The sequence below is a fragment of the Filicampus tigris genome, chromosome 4 (genome assembly GCF_054856515.1).
Source record: "Filicampus tigris isolate MCC_2025a chromosome 4, RoL_Ftig_1.0, whole genome shotgun sequence".
Lineage (NCBI taxonomy): Eukaryota > Metazoa > Chordata > Actinopteri > Syngnathiformes > Syngnathidae > Filicampus > Filicampus tigris.
In genome coordinates, this window is record NC_141220.1 from 18,686,202 (window position 1) to 18,712,337 (window position 26,136).

The window sequence follows — 26,136 nt, forward strand, 5'->3', positions numbered from 1 at the left end:
TTAGCTGAATCCAAGCATTGTAAAAGCATACAAACTTGACAGTAAACATGACTTTCAGTAAACGGAAGACGACACATCTGTGTCTGTATCAAAGGAAGAAAAGATTGACCTCTGAAAACAGTCTCATCCTTGGAATATGGAGGTGAACAAATGGTAGTAGCTGAACCTGGCAGCTGTAACCCTTTACAAACATTTGCCTTTTTCCAATTACACACAGCAGCTTCTTTGTGCGGCACACTCGGTCAGGCAAAGTGTGTCTTCACATTGTCGATCAAGCTGGGCAACTAACTTCCTGAAATAAAGCAAAATTGACGTACATTCAACGGCCAGAGCATTAAATACACCAGCACAATGTAACGAGATTCGATGCGAGAGCAGCTAAGTTCAGAGGTTGTGTATTGCATCACACTGAGAGGTAGTACTGGTACTACTAATATTTTAACCCTGTCACACTAAAAATAAACGGAGGTACAATCCTACGCCACTACATACTACAGCTTGAATAATACACAGTTGCGATGATTGAGCAAGAAGAAATAATAGAAATCTTGGATTTGTTCCCTTTTTATTACATGTGGCAAGTAAGTGTGACGCAAGCAAACCCACTGTGATGAAACAATTTTAATCATTAGCGAATAAAATGAACCATAAACATCAATCTAAAGCAAAGTATCTTAAAAACAATAGTCCGTACTTAGCCATATGAGTCATCAGCTCCTCCGTGTTCGCTCCAGTTTTGGCACTGCATTCGTAAAACGAGGCCTGGTGCTGCTGTATGGACCAGAGTTAGACAGGATAGAATTGTGTATTTTCCTTAGCTGTAAAAGAAAGTTTTGGAATGACGAATTGTGCCCCACCTCTGCCAACTTCAGTCCATCTCTTCTTTCCACCTTTCTGCCGTGACTGTCGGCGAGGTCCAGTTTGTTTCCGAGTAGCATCAGCGTCGCACCATTGCACATCTTCTCCTATGACACATGCCGGTTACGTTACAGACTTAGATAGAAGATACATTTTTTATTGATACACAATAATTGTCGGACAAATCAAATTAAATTGGACGAGTTCAAGCGTGGTGGCTATGTAATCACCCAGAAACAAATTGCAAAATACATTAGTGCTGATTTAGCATCCACCTGCTAACCTCCACAGTGTCCATCCACTCTCTCACAGCGGTGAAGGAGGCCGGGCAGGTGATGTCATACACCACCAGGATGGCGTCAGCCTTGCGGTAGTGTTGCTCGGTGATGCAGCGAAACCTGCACGGATGTGAAGGAGGTCAGACGCGGAGGAGCAGCAGGCTGAGGAGGCGGAGGACTGACCTCTCCTGACCAGCAGTGTCCCACAGCTGCAGAGCGATGGAGGTGGAGCCCAGGGTGACAATCCTCATCTGGAAATCGACGCCTAGTAGCAAACACACTCAGAAAACAAGCAGCGTTAAAGGCTGTGAAAAGTTGATATGAGCTTACCGGCAGTAGCGCTCATCGGGCTGCAGAAATGTCCTGTGCAGTAGTGCTGGATGAAGGAGCTCTTCCCCACCCCGGACTTACCCAGGAAGACCACCTTGAACACATGCTGAGGACTCACAAGTCTGCTCTAAAAAGTGACATCAAATGAAATCAATCTTTGACTTTTCTCATGAGGGAGGAGGTTGACTCTCAGCGGGAGTGCTTTCTGAGTTTGTGAATGAAGTACAGTATCTTCCCTACCTGGCCAACTCTCTCACAACTGACTCTATACGGTGCCTTTGAATTGATCGCTTTTTTCTCTGTGCCCTGTTCCTGCTCATCGCGCGAGCTTCAGCAGAGATCAGCAAGTACACACAATTAGTTGCTTCTGCCTCAATGGGTGGCAAAGATAATGTAGTCTTGCTCACACAAACCTTTTCACCGGCTTGTCTTGTAGCAAGTAGTGCCCTACGACTGACCCTCTCTTCTGCAAGTTTTCTTCCATATTTGGACTCTGAAAGGGGTTTAGCGGAAAGCCATTAGTAGAATTAGTTAATACCATCCACAAACACCGACTTTAAAAAAAAAAAAAAAGGAGCCAAGTGCTCAGCAGATATTTATTCTGCTGTGCAAGTAAGCGTTACATTGAATTGTAATTGATGCATGACAAACAGATGGCATTTCAATGAAGTGATCACTGGTACACATAGCCTCTTGTCCAATATAGCAGAAGGAATGTCGTTTGTCAGAATAACCTCACAAAACGCAGAATAAATGTATTTTCAACACAAGACATCAGATCCCTACACATGCAAGATGCTGACTGAATTCAAAGAGTAACAGGCTGCTGAATGCTATGATGGCCAGGAGACGGGAAGGATCCACAAAGCTGTTCCCACACTTAGTGTAGGGTTAGGGTTAGGGCGGATATTGCTGCTTTGTCCATGCCCTGTAAAAATCTTCACTGAGGTCACACGTTAGCGGCAGAGGAGGAAGGTGTTGGCATGGATGACTAACCCTCTTCTTGGTCAGCTGGGCATCTTTCTCATCTCGAAGCCTTTTATTCATATCCCTGCAAAGAACAAGGATTTGCATGCTGCTCTTATTTACAGTGGATAGAAAAAGTTTACACACCCCTGTTCAAAAGCCAAATTTTTCGCGCGGACTCGACCGCAGAGTGGTCCGCACATACCAGCGAGCACCCTAAGGACCCGCTGAAAGTGAGCAATATTGAATATTGACATTTTGAGACAACATTTTAAAGCCAAATCTTTTATCCGATTACATTTGAATGTGCAAAGTGTTCCTGTAGTGTGTTTTGAGTGTCAGTCTTATTTTGTTACCTTTTATTACTTTGAAATTGACTTACCTCAACAAGCCAAGTTGTCTCAGGAGACTCTCCTTCTCTTTCTGCATGTTTCTTGACACTTTAATAATATTTCTGTGATGAAACAAGAAATAGACAAACGATTGTGTAAGATAATGCCTGATTCATACAGGTAAGAATGTGTATCCGTAATATCTACTGTACATCGTCGAAAAGGTGTTTTTCATCCTGTCACCTGTGCATGTAACCAGATTTTCTTCATTTCTACCAACAGATAAATGCCCTGATTTTTCGCTCCAATTTGTTTAATATGCCTATAATATTTATTCAAAATAAAGAGGGTGTGATAAGTCTCCCCAAAAACCAAAGTGACTCTTACTGCTGTCTGGCCACTTGCTCCTGGGTAGCGCTCAGCTGCAGCTGGGCCAGCTGAACCATCGCAGCCTGCAGCTGCTCCCGGCTACTCTCCGCTTGCTCTTGCAGTTGGACGTTGAGGCTGTGCAGCTCCTGGTTCTGTTCCTTGATGGTTGCATGCTCGCAGATCAGCTGCTGCATTCTTCTCTCCAGCTTCCAACAAAGAGAAGTTCTGTTGACTCCCTCGTTATGCTGGTGGCAGCTTTATGAGCAGGGATGTCGGCAGGACCATCAGCACACACCTCTTTCTGTCTGCTCAAGGTTATCTCCAACTCTTGGTCGCGCATCTTCAACTCCTCCTCAACCTGTATGCCTCTCTGCTTCTGTCTGATGCTTTCCTGTATTGCATCAAACATTTATTCAATCGGTACAAATAATACTGGTAGAACGACCATGTCACGGTCCTGTTTTGTTGTCACCCTGCTTTGTTTTTTTTTTTCCCCTTTCTGTTGCAATGAGAGATTTGGAAGGCGTAGTCTGCTGCATCGCACCTGCTGGCGTTAACATCAGCAGTGTATTTAGACACAGGAAAAACGGTAGACGCTGAGTTATTGTACTGGGTTGTTCTGCACTTATCATCACCATTTCCACAGCACAGTGTTACGCTCATTCCTTCTTTCTTTCTTCTTCTTCTTTGTTCTTCTTCGTTCCTTGTTCTACTCATCCAGCCAGGTATCTACTTTTCACCAAACTTTTGCCCCAAGTACTATTGTGATTCTTTTGTTTTCCATATTTGTTTTTTTTGGTTTTTGGTTTTTAGTGGATCCATGTTGTCTTCCTTCCATCTCTTTTTGTTTCTTCTGTGAATTACCGTAGTTTGAATATTTGTGTCAACCTTTCATCACATTGCCTTTTGTTACTTGTTCAATGCTCAACTGGTTTGAATATATATTGTTAAAACTTCGTAGTTGTTTGCGTTTGCTTTGGAATTTACTATTGGCGTTTTTCAGCACCCTTACAGAGCACACATTGAGCTGTACCTGACACAGGCGTTTCTCTTGTTCCTCTCGGATTTGGATTTCCATCTCCTCATAAATAGACCGAACAACTTGATCGTGTTCACTCTCCCGTCTGAAGTGCAACAAAGTTGAAGGAAATGTTCAAACCCACGTCAGTTTGTGGCCACAAAGCGGAATGTGAGTGGATTTATGAGTGGATGTATTTGCACGGTACCTGCGCAAAGCTTGTTCCAGGCTGTCCCTCTCTCTGATGGAATCCTGCAGATGTGTGATGGCGTGCAGCAAGATGCCTTCCATGAGCCTGAGCAGCTCTGGCCGCTCTCTCTGTAGCTCACACCACAGAGAAAACAGCTCCTGCTGACTGACACACAACAGAAAAACAAAGCGGCCCTTCACAATCATGTTGTCACAATCGCAATTAGCAAAATTCTGACTTTGATACTGTACCTATATTAAGTACTTTGGTACCAATACTGAAACGAAAACATGGGAAAACTTAACACATCAGTAAAAGCAGTGGAATCCCAGATGGCAAAACATGGAATTTCAACTTTATATTGTCATTAATTCAAAATAATATCAGGTAATGGAGGCAATTAATTAAAATGGGTATGTAGATTACATCCATCCATCTTCTTATCCTCATTAGGGTTGCAGGTGTGCTGGAGCCAAACCTAGCTAACCTCAACTGAGAGGCACAGACTGAACTTTTCGCCAGCCAATCACAAGGCACATATAGACAAACAACCATTCACATTCACATGTAAGGACAATTTAGAGCAGGGGTGGGAAATTACTTTTGCCAAAGGGGCCACTTGAAAAACACTTACTTGGCCAAGCCAACATGCAAACCTCAAGTTGTCTATATTATTTGGAATGCATTTAGAAAAAAAACACATTTTCTTGTTTCAATGAATTGCTATGTGTGTAGATGTGGTATGTATTTCTATAATTAGGAAATGCAAATTTAAAAAATAATAAGTTATTAAAATGACAGATTTGACACTTTAAAAATTAAACATATTATAACAACTAATGCAGTTATAACTAAGTGGTGTACTTCCAACTTTCAGTAGTATCTTCGATTATGAGGATGGTGTGGTTGCATTTTCATTCTAAATGCTCAGATTTCATGTTGCAGCAATGGCGATCCCACCTGTCAGATAGTTTGTCATCACCGAGCCCATTCAGTATGTCGGTAAGTCTTATTGTAGTAGCATCCTCCGACCAGTCCACCTGGTCTGCGCCTTTGTCTGCAAGCCCTTGGTTCTGCTCAGCGGCTTCTTTCTGCCCCATCAACTCACCTGCACCACAAAGACCATTGTTTAACAAACAGATTCCCCCATAACTGTCATGGTAAACTGCAATATGCACACCAAGTCCTGTGTTGAACTCGAGTGGTGTAAGGAAGCCATTGTGCTCGCGGTCCAGACTCTCAAACACAGTCTCCAGCTGTTCGGGCGACAGAGGCAACTCCACCTGTAGCCTCTGAAGAAAGGATATGAAGATTAAAGGTGAAGTATTAACTTCCATTCTGCCATGCTATCAGCTCACCTGCATGTCCCGCTTCGTGATGAAGCCTTTGCCCTCTTTGTCGCACAACACAAACAGCTGCTTGGCCTTCCCCATGGTCTCTGCCTGCGGGCTTGCTGCTGCTGCTACATTTCTAGGAGTGGGTGAACCTATTGGGCTGCGAACCCTGCCCAGTCGGGGGCTCCCCACCGACAGTCTCTGAGGTCGCGGGCTTACCAGTACAGCCTCGCTGCTACCTTGACCTTCCAGCACTTCTCCATCATTCAGCCACTTAGACATACTGGAGCTGTGCTCGACCAGACAAATGAGTTGAAAAATACACATCTGAGCATCCACAGTACCACCAGCTTCACAAACGTAGCCCCCAGGTAGCCCCCAAGTACCACATTAGTAACAATTCTAAAAAAAATATCCCAACAGTGATGGGACAATATTTTCTAAAGAAAAAAAGAAAGAAAGCAAGAAAATGTCAACACGAGCAGAGATTTAAGGAAATAAAGTGTTACTTAGATTATTTATCTATTTCCTAATTATTTTGAGAAATCATCAACATGATCACAGTGTCATCACGTAAATATGCAAATATGTTATGGCAGAAGTGTGCATCAATCTATTATCCCTTTGCATTAATGAGCACCCAAGAAGTAGATGCTCAGTTTAAAAAAGGTTGACCTCTGATCTTCATATACTCACTTTTTGTTGCCAGTTTCTGTGACAGGTTGACTCACAGGTCCTCCCTTGTCAAACAAATACAACAAACTCTACTGGGACCATAGACATTATCTCCAGTTGCTCTGTCAAACTTGTCTTCACTCACATCTGCACAGGAAACATGACTCCATGTCACAGTCAAAATATTATTATTATTTTTTAAAAACAAGGTTCTATTCAAGGTTTGATGGGACTCCTTCAGAAACAGTTTGTTAGGAGTTAATTTATATGCCCCAAAATACAATTCACATTAATGCACACCTGAGGGACAATTCCAGCAATCTGAAAGTTACTGTACCTTTCCCTTCGCAAAAAAGAGAGTACACAAAAGCTCCAGGATGGATATAAAGTAAGGAACAGGATGGAGTCATGTGAGCTTATGTGTACTCGAAGAGGTGGGTGGATAGCCAGGAGTGGAGATGCAAAACACTGTTTGTACTCATTTGCATGGTTAAAAACTTACGACTATACCACAATTGCAGGCAAATACTTATTAAAGATGATCTATTACATATTTTAAATGTCACACTACATCCAATTCTTTCCATATGTGATTTATTACAGCGATCATGGACACACTTTAGTTACTAGAGGCAAAACAGGCCATATGTTGAATGTTACAACATGAGAAGCCTCTCCAAATGTCGCCATATCTATAAAAATAAATATTTGGACAGTGACTTATTGATAACACTCTTGGAGATCATCTACGAAGCCCTCACAACTTCCTCCTAACACAAGAGATAAGATGAATTCCATCGTGCAAACTATGTCAACGGAGGCTTTTAAAGTAGCAAACAGGTAGAGCAAAGCGCAAATTCACTTGGAATCTCAGTCATGTGTTTAATGTGAGTTGTTTTCTCGCAGAAGGTAAAGTGGAGAGAAAAAACGTACGTTAAGCGTTTAAAACTTACATGGATAGACATTCTAGTGACAGCTCTGTCAAAAGAACCTTAATGGACTACATATTTTGCGTGTCCAAAATGTTAAAGACAATCTTGTCAAAACAGCTGTCAATCGAATTGTCAGTGTGACATTAGCTAACCAAGCTAACCGAACCAAACTTGACATAAGCAATATACGCGCTTGAAATTTTTCCGAAATAAGCAAAACACACTAATATGTTGTGGAAAGAGTCATATATTTTTTTAAATGGTCACATACTCAAGGTAGAATAAAGAATACAGTCTAAAACAAGTTGCGGGGGGGAAAAGTCAAATGATGACATACCAACACAGTGCTGGACGCAGGTGTCCACTACCTTTGATCACTTCTTACAGCTAACCTGGCGACTGGCGAGTACTGATTGTGGCCCATAGATGGCAGTAGGTACCATTGCCGCTCACATCTTACCGTAAAGTCAAATTTAGTGTTCAATACAAATATCTTGTCTGTCAATTTTCCGGTATTTCAGAGTTGTTTTAGCAAGTATGTCTTATTTATGACTAACATTACAAAAAATACGCATCATTAAAATTTAACAGCCAGGAAAAAAAATTGTTTGATAACTATGTGAAGAACACTTACGTTGTCTATTACGGTAAAAGGTTCCGTTACCATGGAAGATACGGAAATGCGTACGCTCCTGCTGAAAAGCATTCAGGGGCTTCAAGTGGGCATTGTCTCTAAATCAGTTCGCGAGGATCGCGAGAAGTTTGTTGTTGTTTTTAGTAATTTTGATTGTCACCTTTTGTGTTCTCATGGTTTCTGTCGGTAAGTAGATATTTTTGATGCCTCACTGACATGATATCAAAGGGAAAACCAAGTACTTAAGGCATTGAGTCTGGACGGAATTCCTCGAAGTCAATATCCACTGTGCAACCATGCCAACCTATAGCGATTAGTTGTGGCGATAAAATAGTGTGTTACTCATTTCCGAATGAGTATCTGTTGTATGAGCTACTTTACGGGTGGAAACACGCGTCAAAATCTCGCCTAGTTTAGGTGATGACATAACAATTAGAATACCCGCCTGTGTAACAACCAGAGCACGTTGCTTACATATTAGTATTACATCAGCTTATAGCAGCTCAATGAACAGCACAGAATACAGGTACACTGGTATAACCTTTGGTTTCTTTTGATACAACAATAACTATGTCATCATCATTCATGTGTGCTTCCTTGCAGGTAATTCAGCATGAGGAGACCTTCCATGAAACGACCGATTCAGTGTCTGCAGTGATATCTTGGACTACTTAAAATCATCAACAAACTTCTCATGCTTGGGGGAACCACAAAGGATGTTTCTAGATAGAGACAGAGTATTTTGGAAGTACTGTGTACAACACTTCCTCACAATGTGAATGAACACGAGCAGTGCTTCTAGAACATCAGCATCAAGAATTATAATGTAGTTATACATGTAAAGAAAGTGCTTATGAGATGCTGCTAGAACATCAGCATCAAGAATTGATGTTGTTATACATGTAAAGAAAGTGCTTATGAGATGCTGCTAGAACATCAGCATCAAGAATTGATGTAGTTATACATGTAAAGAAGGCGCTTATGAGATGCTGCAGACGGGAAACTACTCTCTGGTGCTGTTGATTCAGCTTACACTTCTGGCTTATGACCTTTTCGTCAACTCCTTCAGTGAACTTCTGACAGGAGCCGCCGTCATCCAGCTGGTGCTCTTCATGTAAGTACCTGGCCTGCAGATGCAACCAATCATTAATCTACACATGCAAATCCTGTAACAGATCGAATTAAACAGATTGCTGATGAAATCTGCTCATCTTAATGCCATCGTTTAGACATGCAGGAGCTACCTGTCTATAAAGGTGCATAATTTAGAGCTGATTCAATTCAAGATTGTATAGTTTTGGTGGTTCTGGGCTTTAGTAGAGCTGGGACAAAATATCCATGTCGGAATCATTATCGCTCACGATATTGTATCTTATTTTCCTTTCGTTCAACATTTTAAACATTAATTGTACACACACCACTCACGCACATGCACACAACATAGAGGAATGTGAATTAACAGTTGTTTGTGTAATGAAATACTTTATTTCCCCTTGCTCCTGACTTTTTTAATCGACTCACCTGTTCCAGTAATATGCGTGAACTGTTTTTTTTTCTTCACTTCACCACTTAACAATGCTTAATGTAGAATAAGATGTTTTTACAAGTTTTTCCTTCTTCAGCCATAGATCTATCATCATATGGTATTCCTAATAAATTGGTGACCACATAATTGCTGCAAGGTGATATACAGTAATCGTCAAACTATTGTAAATTACTCTGCAATTTCCTCCTGTAGATCGTACCTAGTAAGTGGACTCAAGTTAACGGTTACACGTTATATTAATGAGAATACATTTACAGTACATCATATATATATTTTTAATCAAGATATGCATATGTCTGGTGGATGGTATTTAATAGCACTATCATAAACTGCTAGACCCCAGCTACCTTGAATGGAGCTTAACTGCTACCGCATTTATTTAATACTCACATTTGTTTGGCAAGTGAACTTGTTTTTTTTTTTGGACATAAGTGCAAATCTTCAAAGAACTGAAAAGGTTTTGTAGGTGTTCTGTTGGTACTTTCATCTCATTTCAAAACCATTTGCAGCATCCAGGACATCGCCATCTTGTTCAACGTGATCATCATCCTGCTGATGATGTTCAACACTTACGTGTTCCAAGTGGGCCTGGTCTCTCTGCTGCTGGAGCGCTTCAGAGCTCTGCTGTTTTTCTCCGCTCTCTACCTGACCCTCAGCATCTGCCTCCACAGCTGGGTGTTGGTACGCCCGTCTGCTCTGTACAAATTCTTCAATCATACCGACAGCCACGTGAAACCGCGTTTACTCAATTGTCCTTTTGCTGTGTAGAATCTAAGATGGAGAGCATCTAAGAGCTTTGTTTGGACGGATGGCCTTCAAGCTCTCTTTGTGTTCCAGAGGATTGGTAATTTACTAATATCTCAAAGTTGTACATTTCCCAATGTTTTCTTTCTGTGCATTCAGCGAATATCTCTCTTCTTCCAGTGGCTGTGTTGTATTACTACTTGTACAAGCGCACGGCAGAGTACCTGGGGGACCCAAGGCTCTACGTGGACTCTCTTTGGTTACGTGAGGCCTTTGCCAGAGCTCGGCAGTAGACGCAAATGATGCGAGAGCATTTGATTTCATTTGCTATTAAGCAAGAAATATGTATGCGCCTCACTTGAAAAAAAAGGGAACCACAATCAAACCCCTATGTCAAAAGAAAATACGCCTCTGTTTGTTTACTATTCCGAAGCGGGCAGTTGGTTGAAAACTTTCCACTGACAGGTAAGCCGAGGGTGGCATATTGTATTAATCAGGATTGAGCCTGGTAATCTACTGCATGTGGCCTTTGTCCTGCACTCTGAGTAGGAGACTGCATCAAAATTCTGTCTGTTATCTATTTTTGACTTCTTCTTTGACCATACATCACTTATACACGTTATCACTTGTCCCCTATGACAAAGCCTGGTGGTTCATTAGGTTTTATGGAAGACAGGTATGAACATGTTTACATGATGCCAGTCATGATTTTATTGTAAACACACTCATCTGTCAGTGTGGATCTTTTGAATTGTGTTCCTGTTTTTGTTTTTTAATTATTAAATAATCCTTCTGTAATCCTAGTCTAATCCATCACCGCGTGTTATCCTGGAGACAAGGTGAAACGGACTGCTCTAATTTTAACGCAAAGATTAATCAGGATTTAGGTGCCACGAGTGCAACAAGCCATAAATAGCTGTCTGAGTGTCACAAATAACCTTCTCGCCACAGGTCAAGTTGCTGTTGTGGACTTCTATTTCTTGTAACTGGAGTAACATCTATTGCCAACACAGCCGTGCCAGTGTTGCAGCTACCACCCCGAATTAATGGAAATAGCAGAAATTGTACAAAGCCCCCTTTTATTTGAAAACAGTCCAAATTATTGTCAGTGCAGTCCAATCAAACTCAAAATCCATGTCCTGTGTTTGTGTGTGTTGTCATCCGTCCCATTGGAATGTGTTGTCATCTTTTACTTCGGCCACCTGAAACGACAGCAGAGCTAATTTATTGCAAACAAAAGAATCAGTTCTTCTTAAGGAAATAGTTTCCAAAGGATCTTCTACCTTCATACGTAGATGCCAACCCAGAGTAGCAAGAAGAGCACGCCGAAACCCATGAAAAGTGAAGCCACTAGGGAGATAAGCAATTCCTTGTAGACGTCTCTGGTGTATTTGGTTGAAGTCACCTCATAGCTGATATATAATGTCAAGGCTGAACTCATTTAAAAGTAAAAAGTACCATGGTTCATGCTACGTTGGACTTCACAGCGGAAAGTGACATCTGCAGGCAGGTATAGGCATTTCAAGATGCTGAGGTACAACACAATATTGCTGACAGTATTTGAACAGTGGTTGCATATTTGGAGTGCTTTTTCAATGTACTAAAACTACTGTAACATACCTCTTAATAATTCTAGACGATCTTGTCAGCAACATTTTGGACAATTGTATGCTTCTAACATTGAGGGAACAGTTTAGGGATTGTCATTTTTCATAACTGTGCCCCACAGCACAAACCAAGGTAAGACAGTACTTGTGTCCATATAGTGCTATCTGACATTCATATACGTCAGATAATCATTACCTGGGTGCGTATACTAGACTGATGGATTACTGGACGTTAACATTTGGTGGACGTAGGTGATTTAATGCCTGGAATATACACATGTAGATGGTTTCTTAAACAGAGCACACTATCTGCTGCGGGAAATTATCCCCTTTCACTTGGGTCAAAAATTATTGCTTAAGCATAATGCATGTTTGTCCTTCTATTTGGGATGCTTTGATCGATCGGGCGTTTCAATTGGAGTCAATGTAGCACGCGTGGTTGCTTGCGGGGTGGCGCGAATGATGCGTTTGCAGCTGTGGGACGCGGAGTGAAGCACCAAAAATCTGTCCATTCGCCCAATTCGTCGCGTATAAAACAAGTCAACTTTTTTTGCCATTTCGCCTCGCGGCAGCCAATCAGCATCGGGCATACTACATCACACATAGCCAAACGAAGCCAGAGCTCAAAGGTCCCTCGTACACTGCGGTGTGTCACACACGGCCAAACAGAGCCACTGTGAAAAATTTTTTAAAAAGCCGCTGAGTGAACAGGACGCTGTTTGGCTGTGTGTGGCGTAGTATGCCCGATGCTGATTGGTTGCCGTGAGACGAAATGGCAAAAAAGTTGATTTGTTTAATACGTGACGTCGTCCCACTGCTCCAAAAGCATCACTCGCGCCGCCCCGCAAGCAAACCGAGTCCGCCCGCGCGAGCTACATTGACTCCAATTGAAACGCACCGCCAGAAACGCTCCCACCGCAGTTGGTGTGAACATAGCATTGTCTGCTGTGTGTGTGGAGTTTAAGTCTTGTAGTACTGTATATGCCATGAAAAGGTCCCTCGCGGGGAGAACATGGCCAAAAGTTTCAACATAACCAACTTAATCCGACATTTGAAGAACAAGCATTTGGGAGACTATGGTGAGTTTACGAGGCTCACTGCATTGAATAAAGTCAAGGCGGACACAGCGCAGTATAAGTGGCATTATAGCCACAGGGAGACGCATTGTAGGTCACTTGTGGGCAACAGACCCACTATATCATTTTATAATTCACCAAAAGATTAACAGTGACTTTTTTCTCCTTGAAAAATGCACAAGATAGTTTGTCTGCACAAGACAATAAACGATTTCCTGATTCGTTTCAATTTAGGAACTCATTGAATAGTTTATTCGAGTGAAGCCTGCATGTGACTATTTTTTCTACTTTGATTATATTCTGAACCATGCAACGTTTAGGTGGCATGTTATTTATTTGACTTTTTGCATAATTAAGTTTTTTGAGACTGCTGATTATTTTGATCTGTTAAAAACTGTGTTACTAAAAGCTGGTAAATTTAAGTTTTTCAGTTATCTTTGTGACTGGGTAATTACTGTATTGTGCCAGCAACGGTTTTGTATTTCTTCATGGTTTTGAAAATATATATAGATTTTTGTCAAAATTACGACACTAATATGGCTGTTTTTTTTCTGATAACATTGCATAATAGCCATCACCATAAAAACATGGAAAATATACAGATATTCCATGTGATCGGAATCGGTATCGGCTGATCTCACTCATGCAAGATCGGTATCTGCATCATAAAACCTGATCGGAACATCCCTACCTTCTATCTGTGCCAGCAACATGTAGCAAGAGACAGAACAATTTTTAATTAATGTATCTCATTTTTGGGTTTGATGGTGTGTCATGTTATTATTTCTCTGGTAAAGATGTGCCTAGGCTTTGTAAAGGTTTATAAACAATTACCTAATGTGCACTAATAAAGTAGTCTAAGGATACACGAAGAACCAGGCGGTGAAGAACATGCCGATGGCCAGCAGGACCACTGTGAGGTGGGGGAACACAGCCGGGTTCACCGGGCTGGTGTATCTGGTCATCGCCTCGAGTTCCTGTAGCGAAACAACATAATCATATTATAACTGTAAATTGCATGCATTTTTTATGCAATTCAAGCACAATCGTTTGGGCGCACTCATTTATTTATTATTTTTGATCGAATCGAAGTTTGACGCTAGAGGGTAATTCCTCTTTGCTAGCCACCACCTTGTTGCTAAAGAAACGACACATCATAGCAACTATGTTTTGGTAATATAATGCACAATTACATTCCACAAGTAAAACTACATTTAAAAAGATTTGAAATCGATACCATACCATTTCGAATGAAGCAAATATCCTGCCACTGTGGTCGAAGTTGATAAGGACACGTACTGCCTCTTCCGAATCTTTTCCGGGTTTAGATGACGCAATAGGTTAAATTTTATCCTCAGTATGGTCTTTCAGGTTTCACATATCTCGAGTATAGAAACAAACAATAACAATCTAGCAATATATTCAGGAAAAGGCGTTTACAAACTTGAACTCTAAGGGTAAAGATGAGTTAATCAGTTGTAAAATAATCACACAGGGTGAATCCTGAGTCTGTGACGTATTCGTGCGTGCTCTTGGCACCTTTAAGATTTACCTCGGGGCACCGGGATCATAACGGTTTCCTTCCTTTGCTGTCATCTGGTGGTAAAAAGAAAAAGCAGCAGTCTTCTGGCGCCACAAATCATATATTTATTTGCTTTTACAGTATTACAGCATATTCTTGAGATAAAAACATCTGAAAAAGTGATGACAAAGGGGACTTGATATTATATGTAATGATATTTAAGTATGCAAGTTAGTGTTACCATTTTGACTTCACATATGTAGAAATGGACAGAATGCTTTCCTTTCATCATTCCAGTTCACAATAGCTAAAAGTTGTACTACTATGTAGACTGCAACAGAAACATGGATTTTAAAAACAATATGATAACACGCAAAATTGAGCATCAGTTTTTAAACACTGCTGCCACGCAGTTACATGTACGTAATGCATTTCTACTGGAGTATCTAAAGCAGATGGACAGCAAGAGCCGTTCTTTATTTATATATACAGTGTATATATATATACACACAGTGTGAAAAGTGCTACAGTGGTTTCATTTATGCTAGCTGGTGCATTATAAATAAGCAAGAGTACTACACAATACAGAAGTAACAGAAAAGAGTTGCTCTGAGTATTCATGTTATGGTAAAGACATTTGTTTTCTCTGATGGCTGTTTTTTCCTGTAAGATATTGAATTTGTCAAAAACCTGTGTCGACAACGAATTTGAAAGACAAAAGCACAACATTTGAAAACAAGACAAGAATATTTTTAAATCAGAAAATATTATATCAAATTTTTTACCACACGTATTAAAATTGTTATAAGACGGTGCATGTTATTCATCGTAATGTGAGGAAAATACTTTATACAGTGATGTCAATTCTGGAGTGTGAAACGCAAATCCCTTGCAGTTTTATAATCACTGATGAAAATGTCGCAATTGATATTTTTGAGGGAAAAGATTGGAAAAGCAACTTTTTTTTTGCACGTTACCAGCATAAGCAAAATTCAGTGTGAGCTATTCCAGTGTTTTCTTGTGAAATATTGTCAGTGATGGACAAATTATATTATAATCCTCTATGATGTTTCCAGTTATCAACCATTTATTCATCCAGTTTGATCACAAGTAATTCTGAGGAAATAACTTGGTCCTTTCAACAAAGTACACAAGAGTAACCGTATTTGTGCAGTAATGCATACATTATTGGTTTTACGTAAGATTCATATATTTTGAATGTTCCATTAAGAGAAACATTTCCTGTTCTGTTTGTGCAGTATTTTCACAAATTGTGGCAAAAGAGGCCGAGGAAGTAGCAGTGTGGACTATTTGAGGTAAAATGCAGTTTGCAGCCAAACATAGCTGTACCATTAAACTCCCCAGTGTATGAAAGTATTCATGTTGTGAGGTGACGGTAGTTTCAGTGTACATAAATGTGTCAACAAAAATGTGTACAGCGTCATCCAGAGTAGTCTGGTGCACAGTACGATGTGTTTGTGATCGATAATTTCATTTCACGAGCATCATTTCATGGTGGCATCAAACTGTGGTACAACACAGTTGTCAGTTGATTTCAAACATTTCCAGACACAAACAACAGCTGATGACAGCAAAAAGAGATGTTGATACGAGCGAGACGATACCAAATGCAGTGATATATAGCTTCACATAACTTTCTTTTAAAATAATGTACAATCATATGACAAAATGCACATTAAAATGCACATCAACTCCATGGGTGGGTGGATGTGGCTCGGTATAAGGCACAAAAGAGGTGGGCAGGCGCCTTTCTCACATCTCACACGCAGCTGCTTTTAATGACAAAGTGGTAGTCGGAGTAGGAGGATGTTTCTCCCCCAGTGGCACAACTCATTCCATCCTGTCAAAAATAACAACAACAGGAATGGAAATGAAAAGACATTTGATTCATTTGTAAATACCTCTTAAAACAAAAAAACGCACTTATTAATAAATGACAACATTTATAGCAATACAATTTTTTCTCCTATAATAATAACATGATACCACGCAACTGCAATATTATCAATACGATGATGATAACAATATATGACAATCTGTGTAAATTTTGATTTTGTTTAGGGTTGAAACTAGCAATTACTTTAATAATAGATTAATCTGTTGATTATGTTTTTGATTAATCGATAAATTTGATTAAAAAACTGACTTCCATCTCGTTATTCAAAAACCGGACATCATTTAATATTGCTCTAATAAATTGATGATGAGTCAGTTACTGGTTTGGGCCGTGATATATATATCACTAAATCGGCACAAATGTTGATCAGCATTGTTTTCTAAAGTAAGATGTTTGCAAGTGTTTTATTTTGAAAAAACACAAAGATAATCATTCTGATTTAATGGAAGAGAGCAGCAATTGGATAACATTTATTGTTGAGAGACTGAAATTCCAAGCACGTGGACAATTTAAAGTTAAATAAGGTCTCTAAACAATTTGCTTCTCAAAATAGTTGTTGATTAATTTGATAATTAATAAACTGTCATTTAATGGATTAAATTAGCACCTCGATTTATTCTACATATGAAATACAAATTACATAACATAAGTGTTGTCTGTAGGGTTCCTTTTGAGAACCTACAAATGAATACAAATACAGTGGTGCCTTGAGAGAAGAGTTCCTTGACGTGCGTTTCTTTTAAGATATGAGCCATCCCTTAGATTTTTTTTTTTTCTTGAGACACAAGCAAAAATTTGAAATACAAGAGTGCTCCAGACTTCACTTCTTCACAAACGTCACAACAAACTGCCACCATCAATTCACATTGATTTCCTTGGACCATTACATTAGGTACAGTCATGTTTTGTGCCTGCATTTCTCTGGAGAGAGAATGTTATTACCGGTACTATGTTTTTTTATACACTACAATACTGTTGAGTGATTTTTTTTTTTTTTTTCAAAAAACAAGTCTACTTGTAATTTTTTTTCTGGGGCTGAAACAACTGCATCAATTCATATGAGCACGGTCATGGAACGAATAAAACTTGGGTCTTAAAGTCACCACTGTATTGATAATTGATGATTGTGTGTCAACAGGAGGTATCCACACTACATATTTCAGGACTGATATTTTGTCCCACGCCTCCTTGTTTCTTAGCTGATCCCAAGCCAAAATTAAGTGTACTCACAGACGAGGAGACACGAAAGTGATAGGTGATGTCCTGGAAGGACAGCAGAGGCAGCGACCACAAGTGATGAGTGCCCTTGAAGAGGAATGTTAACAATCAGCCAAAAAAAACAGAAGGACTTTTGACTTGAATTAATACATGCCTCGAATTCATGATGAAAAGCAACATGTCTTACCCATGTTGATGTTCTTTGTCCACTGTACAGCTCGGTCTCAGTGTGATTTGGACATAGACGTCCCTTGGTGGCTCGACATTGCTGGACCCACACACTGTCTGTGGACCTGAAATCAATCGAATGAAGCGGCCTCAATATATCGCTGAACAAGCATAATATATATGTGGTCAAAGTTTTTCATTATGTCTTAACATTATATATATTTTGAATGTATTGATATTTCCCCTTCATTCATGTTCTTTGTGTTCACGATTTTTTACTGAAATAACTCCTTCTTGAAAATGAATGCCCCATTGTTGCTATGCGTGCTAGTTAACATAATATAGTTTCTTTGTTAGCATTGTTACAAAGATCTCCTTTCAGTTTGTGGCAGCTGATGACTGACTCGGTTTTAGCATCGCCAGCGTGCCTGTTTTCATACTGCAGCCAATAAAGAGAGCCACATTGTTAGTTACTGTAGGTCAGTGGTTCTCGTACATGTACCACTAGTGTTACGAGGCCTCCCTCTAGTGAAATGCAAAAGAATCACTGCCCAAGTACAGCTCAGTTGTATTTAACTTTAACAGTACATTTCCGTTTAATCTTTAATAACTGTTTCTTTAGAAACTTCATTTACATTTTTTACATTTAAATTTTATGTTCAATACATTTTAATTGAATCATTATTAAAGTAAAGTTTTGTTTTTAATGTTCTTATATTTGAGTGTGAATGTTCAAACTGCATAATGTTACAGTGGCTTGAAATAATATTAAATGTACTTTTTAAGAATAAAACCACGATGGTGCTACTTGGAGAGCTAAGTATTTTTTTAGGTGGTGTACTGTAGGTAATAGCAATTGACGTAGGTTACCAATAAGGCTGGTATTCATAGAAGTCCAAATAAATGCAATATCTTTCAGAAAATACATTTTACTAGCCATGTAAATATTGTGATGTGCAGAGCCGGTTATTTTACTAAATATTTCCCATCCATTTGTCGCCTTTTGTCTGCAGCGTGGACACCCTTCCGCTGTCCGTCTAGCCGCCCTTTTGTCAAGCCGGATAAAATAGTAATCACAGAGAGGAAGGTCCGACTATCATTTTAAACGAGCTTCTGTTAGCATTTCAAACTTCACCGCCAACCCCCCCAACTGTGCGAAATTTGAAACGAATGACTCATCGTGGCATGGAAGCCTCACCGCCACTGCACTAAATATCTCCTTTTAGGACCCAGAAGCTGTCAAAAAGCCTCACCGCGGCCATAGACGACAGATGATTACATGGATGGAAAATATGCGCTTCTGCCTCTGCTTAGTCCGTCTATTAAGTATCCCGTCTATCGTTTATCGCCTACAAAATGGCTGTCTGTCATAGGCGGACAGACGGACCGGTCTGGTGATGTGTTCACATACTCACATCATGTGCAAAGTGAGTTGTGAAAATGAAGAATTTGTGTTTCCATGGAGGGATATCGTGTAACTAGGGGAAACAGGAAAAATAACATGAGGCCTGCATTCAAAGTCTGTAAACCCCAAAGGAAATAAAAATGTAACTTCTGTAAAAAAGATGACAATACACACCTGCAACTCTTGGGGTTTTTACAATATTGTGTTGTAATATCTTGTTCGGTCTCCACTATATGCAGACCAGTCAGAGATGGATTCGACCTTCCTTCTGGAAAAATAAGCACAGTGTTGCGGTGTGTAATATGAAGACCAGCTATGTTAGTTGCAGACAAACATGCTGCTTCACTGTGTTTGCGTGAATTTACCATTTAAATATGCACTGCGCTGTCTGCGTGGCGTTGGCTGCTGTCCACCGGGCAGACGGTTGGTGGCTCCCCCTCCGTCCAAGTCTGCCGATGCAGGCCTTTTGGACTTGGACAGGTAGAGCGGAGCGGACGTGTGACTGAGACGGTTTCTGTTGCGTCCATCCTTGTCTATTATTCTGGACTTGGCCTTCTTATTAATGGTGGCTGGTGTGGGAACCAAGTTGTCTGGAGCTACAGAACACAGATCATTATTTGTTCAATCAATTTATTCAATCACAAATCATTAATTTTAGAATTTAAATATTATGAACTGTTATTAAACACAAACATACTCACTAGACTTTTGATTGACACTATCAGAGGAGTATTCATTTTAAGAATAAGTATTTTGGTTGTAATGCGCCATGTGGCTTGAAACCATCATTTGGTTCACTCATGTTAGGTAGCTTTTTTTATTAACTACATTATATGGCACAGTTTAACCTGCACCCTATGACCACAATAATAAATACACTGTTAAATTAAGAAGCACAATAAAAAAAACATAACAGTCATTGACACAACATTAGTTTAATAACACAATAATATGTATATATTTTTTAAATGAAATCCTCACTTGTATCACTTTCAAATAGCTCTATTAAGGCAGATTTTTTGGGGGGGTTATAGATGTTTTGAATTTAATCTGATTTAGGTGCAGGTGTACCTAATGTTGTGACAGTTGAGTGTTTATCGTCGTATTGGTGGCTTTTTGGTGAGTAGCTTACTTACCTGTGGCGGATTGGTTGTTATTTATCGTCAGAGTGGTCGATGATTGGTTGCTCAAGGCTGTGGTTGAACAGCAAGCTGTCAGTAAAGCAAATTGTTCAGATGTAAGTGAAGGAAAATTAATCCCAGAGCACTTTTATGTAGCCATCCATCTACAATACTGCTTATCCTTATTAGGGTCATAGCTTTGCTGTCCCATCTAACTTTGATGAGAGGAGGGTTACACCCTGGACTCATCACCCTATAGACAAACAATCACACCCATTGACAATTAGAGTTTTCAATTTAGAGTCTTCAATGAACCTTCCATGCATGTTTTCGAAATGTGGGCGACCCAGAGTAACATCATGCAAACACGGAAAGACCATGCAAACTCCACACAGGAAGCAGGATTTCAAACCCCAACCTCAGAACTGTGAGGCGGATGTGCTAACCAGTCGTCCACGACTTTTATAAAAGCTCCAAAAATAAATATTTTACCTGGTTCAGGCGTTGTGGAAAGCGGAACAAATGGACTCTTGCGTGAGGATCCCAGTGCAGCTTTTGACCTGCAGCAATCGCATTGTAAACATGTAGCGCACATTAAACCACATTTGGGCTCATGATGGCAATGTCCTTTTAGACAGGGTTGGAAGAACCATGCAGATCAAATTTAAAGAAAGGATCAGAAAGTCAAAATCGTAGCAGGAAAGTAATTCATGCGTCATACCATGAACATGCAGGTGGACAGAAAGTGACAGTGGCAGTGAAGATGGGCATCCAAGAAATGTAGAGAGAACAGGGGTAGGAAACAAAGCTACAGTAGAGCGGCACAGATCACAGAGAGAGACAGATTAAAGACGCAGATGTACAAAAAGTCAATTTTCGCAGGTAAGGTATGCTTCGGAAACAAATGACATACCCAACTTTGTCTGCGACGTCTCCTCTATGATGAAGAGTCAGTACATAAAGGATGGACATGGATATGACACTGGTGGGGGGAAATCAATTTCAGTCAATATTTGCATGACGTGAGTAAATGCATTCAAAGGCTATAATGTACACGCCAAAGCAAGAAGAAGTGCTGTGGATACTTTCTGTCGGTTGAAATCAGTTTTCCAAAGGCTACAATGCATACTTAAACATAAATAATGGAGGAAACTCTAAACTAAGTAAATATTGTTTCAGTCTAACCTGAAGGCCATGACAATGACGAGGGCCAGAATGCTCCCCTGCATGAACTTCTGACTGATACAGCCTTGCTGTGGAATTGGACTCTGTAAAAAAATATAAAATCTTTTTAATATATTTTTAATACAAACATCTTGCTGCTTATACAATATAGTGTTTGTATCCCAGCAGACCTTGCTCCCAGGTTTGACCGTCTTCTTCTTGAGGGGGCCGCTGCCTGTTCTGCTAAAATAGCTTCCTGACTGGCTGCAAAGAAAATGACAACATTTGACGGATATAAGATGTTCCGTCTTAAAAAATAAGGATGTGCTCCTGCATGCGTCTTTGCACCCTCACCTGACTGTGCCTCCACTCACGGTGCTCTTCATGCTGTCCAGACGTCGAAGCTTGGCCAATTTGCGGCTCCAGCGCTCCAGTTCGTCTATTCGGTTCTCGAGGTTATCTGTCAGCTTGCACAGCTCCTTCACCGCACCCACATTTTCCATGAAGATGCGCTCCTGGTCAGGATGGAAATGAGAGACAGAGTGATCTCAGCGTAGAACGAAGACATACAGTGCCCAGTACCAAGGAAGTTTTGCTTGCACCTGCATATATGATTGTTTATGGTTGATATCAGTTGTTTATATAGTGAGTGAGAATCCACATATTGTTTTTATCAATAAGGAATCATCATTTCCCTTTCAATGCCCAGCTCTGGATGGATGCAGGACAAGAATCTGTCCAATTTATCCCTGAGGTGGGCAAACCTTTGTACTGAAAGCGCACATTTTTAAAATGGATAGTCATTTGCAGATGAAATGAAAAAACAAAGTGTAAGTAAAATGCATAAAACGTTTTATTTCATGGAATAAGTCATTCAATTTTTTATGTAATTATTATTAATTAATTTGATCCTAATCAATTAAACCATAAATTAATAAAGTAAATTAATATTTATGTATTAAATGAACTGAAAATAAAAATTGACCAATATTTCTTTACAATAAGTGAATTAACCAATTACATAATGAGATAAATAAATACAAAAACAAATACAAAATGAATAAATAATTTTCAACTAAAGAATTTTTGGGTGGGGTAAAGGCACAATTAGGCAACAAATCAGGACTCTTATTAATGTAAATGTTTTTTCCCCCAAGACAAAAGGATTTATATAAAAAAAAATACAACAGGTAAAAACAAACAAACTGGTTTCGTTATTACCTTGTTGACAACTAAAAGGTTAGGAATGGTTTCCCCGTTGGCGCACACAACATCGCCCCCCTCCTTGACTGCCTCAGGTAAGATTTGTTGGACCTCTTGAGCAATCACTCCTGGAGGAGAACATGTTGGTATAGTATAAAAGCGAAAGATACAAATCCAACATCCATGAAGCACAAACGCATGCTATTAGGATAGTGAACGTGAAATACAGAAAGTGATGAAATGAGATGAGTGACAATGTTTGTTACCGGTCTCTGCAGTGTTCTCTATGCCGACGGTGGCAGCAAACTCAGGCTTGTATTGATAATGGACCAGCCTCATCTGAGAAATCCGTTTCAAATTGTCTGTGGTGTCCACCTACACGCACACGGAACAACAACCAAGCAGATGCAGATGGGATGAAAACACAGATGAATGGACCAAGGCAGGCGTGAGTCATGATGACAAGGAAGGAATCACAAAGAAAACACACACACAAACATCCTGACCTCTTGCACGTTCTCTTTGGCTCGGATGTCCGACGGATGCACAAGGGAGCCCATGACCTTGACATTCCCGTGTACAACAAGGGCCTCGTCGGGACGGTCGGTGTTGATGCCGACTCTCCCGTGATGGTAGACCGAGTCGGGTAATTGGCCTCGCTGCCACAGCACATCTGAGTCACTTTCAAACTGGCCTGGGTTGGAAGCCTGCGGCCGACACATGTGGTAGAGGTGCAAAGAAGCTGTCGTTGAGTTATTTTAAACAACATTCTGAAAAGGTCCAAATAAAGACAATGGACAAAAGTATTGGGACACACTTGATATTCAATTCATTCCATTTCTGAGTTAGAAGTAAACCAAATTGAGTGAAATAGCTTGCTCAGTGCTGGCTCCAAAAGGGATTGAGCCGGTGCTGGGTTCTTTATACCCATTGGTTTGAGGATTTGACCCAGCGCGTTGGGTGAACATTTTGATCCAACAAGGGGTAAAATCTACCCGCCCATATTAGAGAGTTAAAGCTAACAAGAAATGGGTTACATCTGTACAGCTGTGGTTAAAATCAATGCTAAATTTGCTTCCATTTTCAAAGAAGAAAAAGCAACTCTTCCTCGGTCACCACAGCAAGTCACTCGGATCACATTTGACTACACCAGATGCGCCTCCTGACAAAACCCACCCGTTTTCCATGGGTGGACCCTGACTGGGATTTGAAATCACAGCCAGAAGTGTTACCCACTGAGTAATCCAGCCACTACCAACGTTTTCTAAGACTGTAACATTAAATGTATACTTCAACTTCAGTACACATCCGATCTAAAATTGCGACCGGGTTCAGCTCTTCGGCCCGCCCAAATCAAATTTTCAACCCAATCTGCTGGGTCAAAATACATAGACAAAAATGGTGTGTTGAATTTACTCAATGTTTTTATTTTAAAGTGGATGCACAAAATGAAATCATCTGTATGCAGATACATTTTTTAATCTAAGTCTATGTAAAAAATCTGGATCCAGATGATTTTATTTCAAGCAAACACTTGACATAATAAAACTGAGTAAATTCAATAAACATTTTATAAGTGTTTTTAACACAACCCCGTGTAAAAGCTAATCCAATCTGCACTGAAAAAAAATGTTGTGCATCATTTACTCAATTTTATTTCATCAAGCGCTTGCACAAAATAAAATCATCTGAATCCAGATTTTTTAAAGCAGACTATACGTCTACTTTAAAAATACATATACAGATGTCATACAGAGTATTTTATTTTGTGCAACCACTTGACAAAATTGAGTAAATTCAACCATCATTTTTTTTCAGTGTGAGTAAAGTTGGATCATTTCTCACACTAATGAGGCACCGCACAATGTTTGGAAAACGGCGCTCTTGTACAATTGCCAGCTGTCTGAATAATTTTGTCCATGTAGTGTAACATCAGACAAGCATTAAAGTAAATGCACATTCGATAAACTTTTTTTTAGTTTAAACAATACAACGCATTTTGCAGTGAAATTACAGTTTGTTGTATCTCAGCCACGCAAAGAAAAGGAATAATACGACAGAAACAATTAAAGAATGGCAAGCAGAGGATATGAGATGTCTCATTCACAGCTGATAAGATTGCTGTAGGAGGCAGACAGACATGGCTGGACGTTACCCTGACGATGATCCTCTCAGACACATGAGCAGCCACAGTGTAGGTCTGACTGTGGGACTGAGCATGCAGTGCCACTACCAGCATGAAGTACCTGCACGGACAAAATAAGCAGCACCACTTGGGTCTCGCGAAGCTCTGGTTGTCATGAAAATGAATCGTGGCACACACCTCTGGTCAGGATTTGGTTTGCCTTTCTTTCTCATGTTGTTTGCTGTGGTCTCGCTGAAGTGGAGCCTGCCCACTGTCACTTTTGTGACCTGCTCTGGGGGCAAGGTGACCCTTTGGTGGGAGAAAAGTCATGAGAACATGTTAGAACATAATCACAGGGCTTACCTTCACTAAGGAGGAGAGGTGAGGTGATGTTGTTTGTGAGAAGCTTTGTCGACAGTGTTTGATAGGATTTTATATTATAGGAATATAGTGAACCACAGTTCGCTATTCACCTTTTAAATTTCTTTTATGCTAAAAAGATGGTGCCAAAGCCTTGGCTAATAGGAGCTTAATAATTAAAGTGGAAATTAACTCAAACACATTTTTTTCAGAATTTGTTCTGTGCAGGCCCACTAATTGAAACATGGCATTCTGATTAATACTGTGTTTGTGGAATATGAGTTAAGCAGCAAAATCTACCCGTTTTTAGCCATCTCTGAGGGTGGCCATTTTGTCACTTCTGTTGACTGAAAATGACATCACAGATGCTCAGAGCTCAGATAACGACCAATCATGGCTCAGCTTAGGAAAACAGGTGAGCTGTGATTGGTCGTGATTGGTCTAAACATTTTTAGTTGGGCGTCAATTTACGTGCCTTTTTTTGCTATTCGTGGCAGGGCTTGGTCAATTTACCCTGCCAACAACTGAGGTGTACAATATACAGTATATTTCCATAGTTGCTCCAATTACTATTCCACAGATGCTATCTGTGTCGAATCGTATCTGTTTTTAATCTAACATCCATCCATCCATTGTCTACACTGCAAGTCCTCTGGCGCTAAAGATGAAAAAGAAATATTCACACTTACATTCAAACCTAATTGACAATTTAGAGTCTTCAATGAGCCTAACTTGCATGTTTTTGGAATGTGCAAAGAAGCCGGAGTCAGAACTGTGAGGTAGATGTGCTGACCCTTTAGCAACCGTGTTGCCCTTGAGTCTAAAGTCTTATTGAAAACATGTCTTCAGATGCTTTTTATCAACCTCAAGACTTACAAAACTGGCTTGAAAGGCCTCTTGCTTCGATCCGACTGCGACTGCTCCACACTGATGGATTGGTTCATGGCCTCCACCTTGCAATCCAGAGAAAGAAAAACAACACCCTAAATAAATATGCCGGGAGGCCCCTTTTGACAGGATGGCATCCATCACTTGAGTCCCTC

At 40.1% G+C, this 26,136-nt stretch overlaps 4 protein-coding genes across 14 annotated transcripts in view; 1 reads left to right on the plus strand and 3 right to left on the minus strand.

The window, feature by feature from the left end:
* Positions 1-61: 61 nt before the first annotated feature.
* cracr2b (calcium release activated channel regulator 2B) lies at positions 62-7,711 on the minus strand. 5 transcript variants are annotated; one of them, XM_086029239.1, is made up of 20 exons: positions 7,620-7,668; positions 7,073-7,120; positions 6,372-6,415; positions 5,700-5,964; positions 5,522-5,633; positions 5,302-5,449; positions 4,360-4,506; positions 4,167-4,257; positions 3,429-3,524; positions 3,152-3,339; positions 2,815-2,886; positions 2,463-2,517; positions 1,880-1,959; positions 1,707-1,794; positions 1,467-1,593; positions 1,320-1,401; positions 1,142-1,256; positions 858-965; positions 695-771; positions 62-292 (listed from the first exon to the last, which is right to left on the minus strand). In XM_086029239.1, the coding sequence occupies exons 2-20, from the start codon at positions 7,094-7,096 to the stop codon at positions 208-210; spliced, it is 2,004 nt and encodes a 667-aa protein (XP_085885365.1). In that variant the 5' UTR covers positions 7,097-7,120; positions 7,620-7,668; the 3' UTR covers positions 62-207. The 5 variants fall into 5 exon arrangements, 4 of the variants coding, with proteins under 4 accessions (XP_085885365.1, XP_085885364.1, XP_085885367.1 ...); XM_086029238.1 differs by lacking the exon at positions 7,620-7,668 and adding an exon at positions 7,554-7,613; XM_086029241.1 differs by lacking the exon at positions 7,073-7,120 and having other exon boundaries at positions 6,372-6,497; positions 7,620-7,711.
* Positions 7,712-7,956: 245 nt separating this feature from the next.
* On the plus strand, positions 7,957-11,004 carry tmem138 (transmembrane protein 138). 2 transcript variants are annotated; one of them, XM_086029522.1, is made up of 6 exons: positions 7,957-8,102; positions 8,520-8,827; positions 8,892-9,030; positions 9,972-10,143; positions 10,231-10,306; positions 10,387-11,004. In XM_086029522.1, exons 3-6 carry the CDS (start codon positions 8,903-8,905, stop codon positions 10,497-10,499), a joined length of 489 nt encoding a protein of 162 aa, XP_085885648.1. In that variant the 5' UTR covers positions 7,957-8,102; positions 8,520-8,827; positions 8,892-8,902; the 3' UTR covers positions 10,500-11,004. The 2 variants fall into 2 exon arrangements, with proteins under 2 accessions (XP_085885648.1, XP_085885647.1); XM_086029521.1 differs by having other exon boundaries at positions 8,520-9,030.
* A 264-nt stretch (positions 11,005-11,268) lies between these two features.
* tmem258 (transmembrane protein 258) lies at positions 11,269-14,300 on the minus strand. The gene is made up of 4 exons (XM_086029523.1): positions 14,132-14,300; positions 13,757-13,866; positions 11,490-11,618; positions 11,269-11,408 (listed from the first exon to the last, which is right to left on the minus strand). Exons 1-3 carry the CDS (start codon positions 14,132-14,134, stop codon positions 11,492-11,494), a joined length of 240 nt encoding a protein of 79 aa, XP_085885649.1. The 5' UTR covers positions 14,135-14,300; the 3' UTR covers positions 11,269-11,408; positions 11,490-11,491.
* Positions 14,301-14,513: 213 nt separating this feature from the next.
* myrf (myelin regulatory factor) overlaps positions 14,514-26,136 on the minus strand; it is a 31,446-nt gene continuing 19,823 nt past the window's right edge. For 2 of the 6 annotated variants that reach the window (XM_086029251.1, XM_086029255.1), the window contains exons 9-27: positions 25,970-26,054; positions 24,932-25,042; positions 24,749-24,854; positions 23,115-23,315; positions 22,875-22,983; positions 22,627-22,736; positions 21,760-21,920; positions 21,597-21,669; positions 21,427-21,509; positions 21,155-21,223; positions 20,963-21,049; positions 20,734-20,801; positions 20,257-20,331; positions 19,486-19,716; positions 19,295-19,388; positions 19,131-19,193; positions 17,735-17,840; positions 17,560-17,634; positions 14,514-16,272 (exon numbers count right to left, since the gene is read on the minus strand). In XM_086029251.1, the coding sequence (XP_085885377.1) occupies positions 16,192-16,272; positions 17,560-17,634; positions 17,735-17,840; positions 19,131-19,193; positions 19,295-19,388; positions 19,486-19,716; positions 20,257-20,331; positions 20,734-20,801; positions 20,963-21,049; positions 21,155-21,223; positions 21,427-21,509; positions 21,597-21,669; positions 21,760-21,920; positions 22,627-22,736; positions 22,875-22,983; positions 23,115-23,315; positions 24,749-24,854; positions 24,932-25,042; positions 25,970-26,054 (1,988 nt within the window). In that variant the 3' untranslated portion in view covers positions 14,514-16,191. The remainder of the gene's footprint in view (positions 16,273-17,559; positions 17,635-17,734; positions 17,841-19,130; positions 19,194-19,294; positions 19,389-19,485; positions 19,717-20,256; positions 20,332-20,733; positions 20,802-20,962; positions 21,050-21,154; positions 21,224-21,426; positions 21,510-21,596; positions 21,670-21,759; positions 21,921-22,626; positions 22,737-22,874; positions 22,984-23,114; positions 23,316-24,748; positions 24,855-24,931; positions 25,043-25,969; positions 26,055-26,136) is intronic. The other 4 variants (XM_086029252.1, XM_086029253.1, XM_086029254.1 and 1 more) reach the window with 4 other exon arrangements.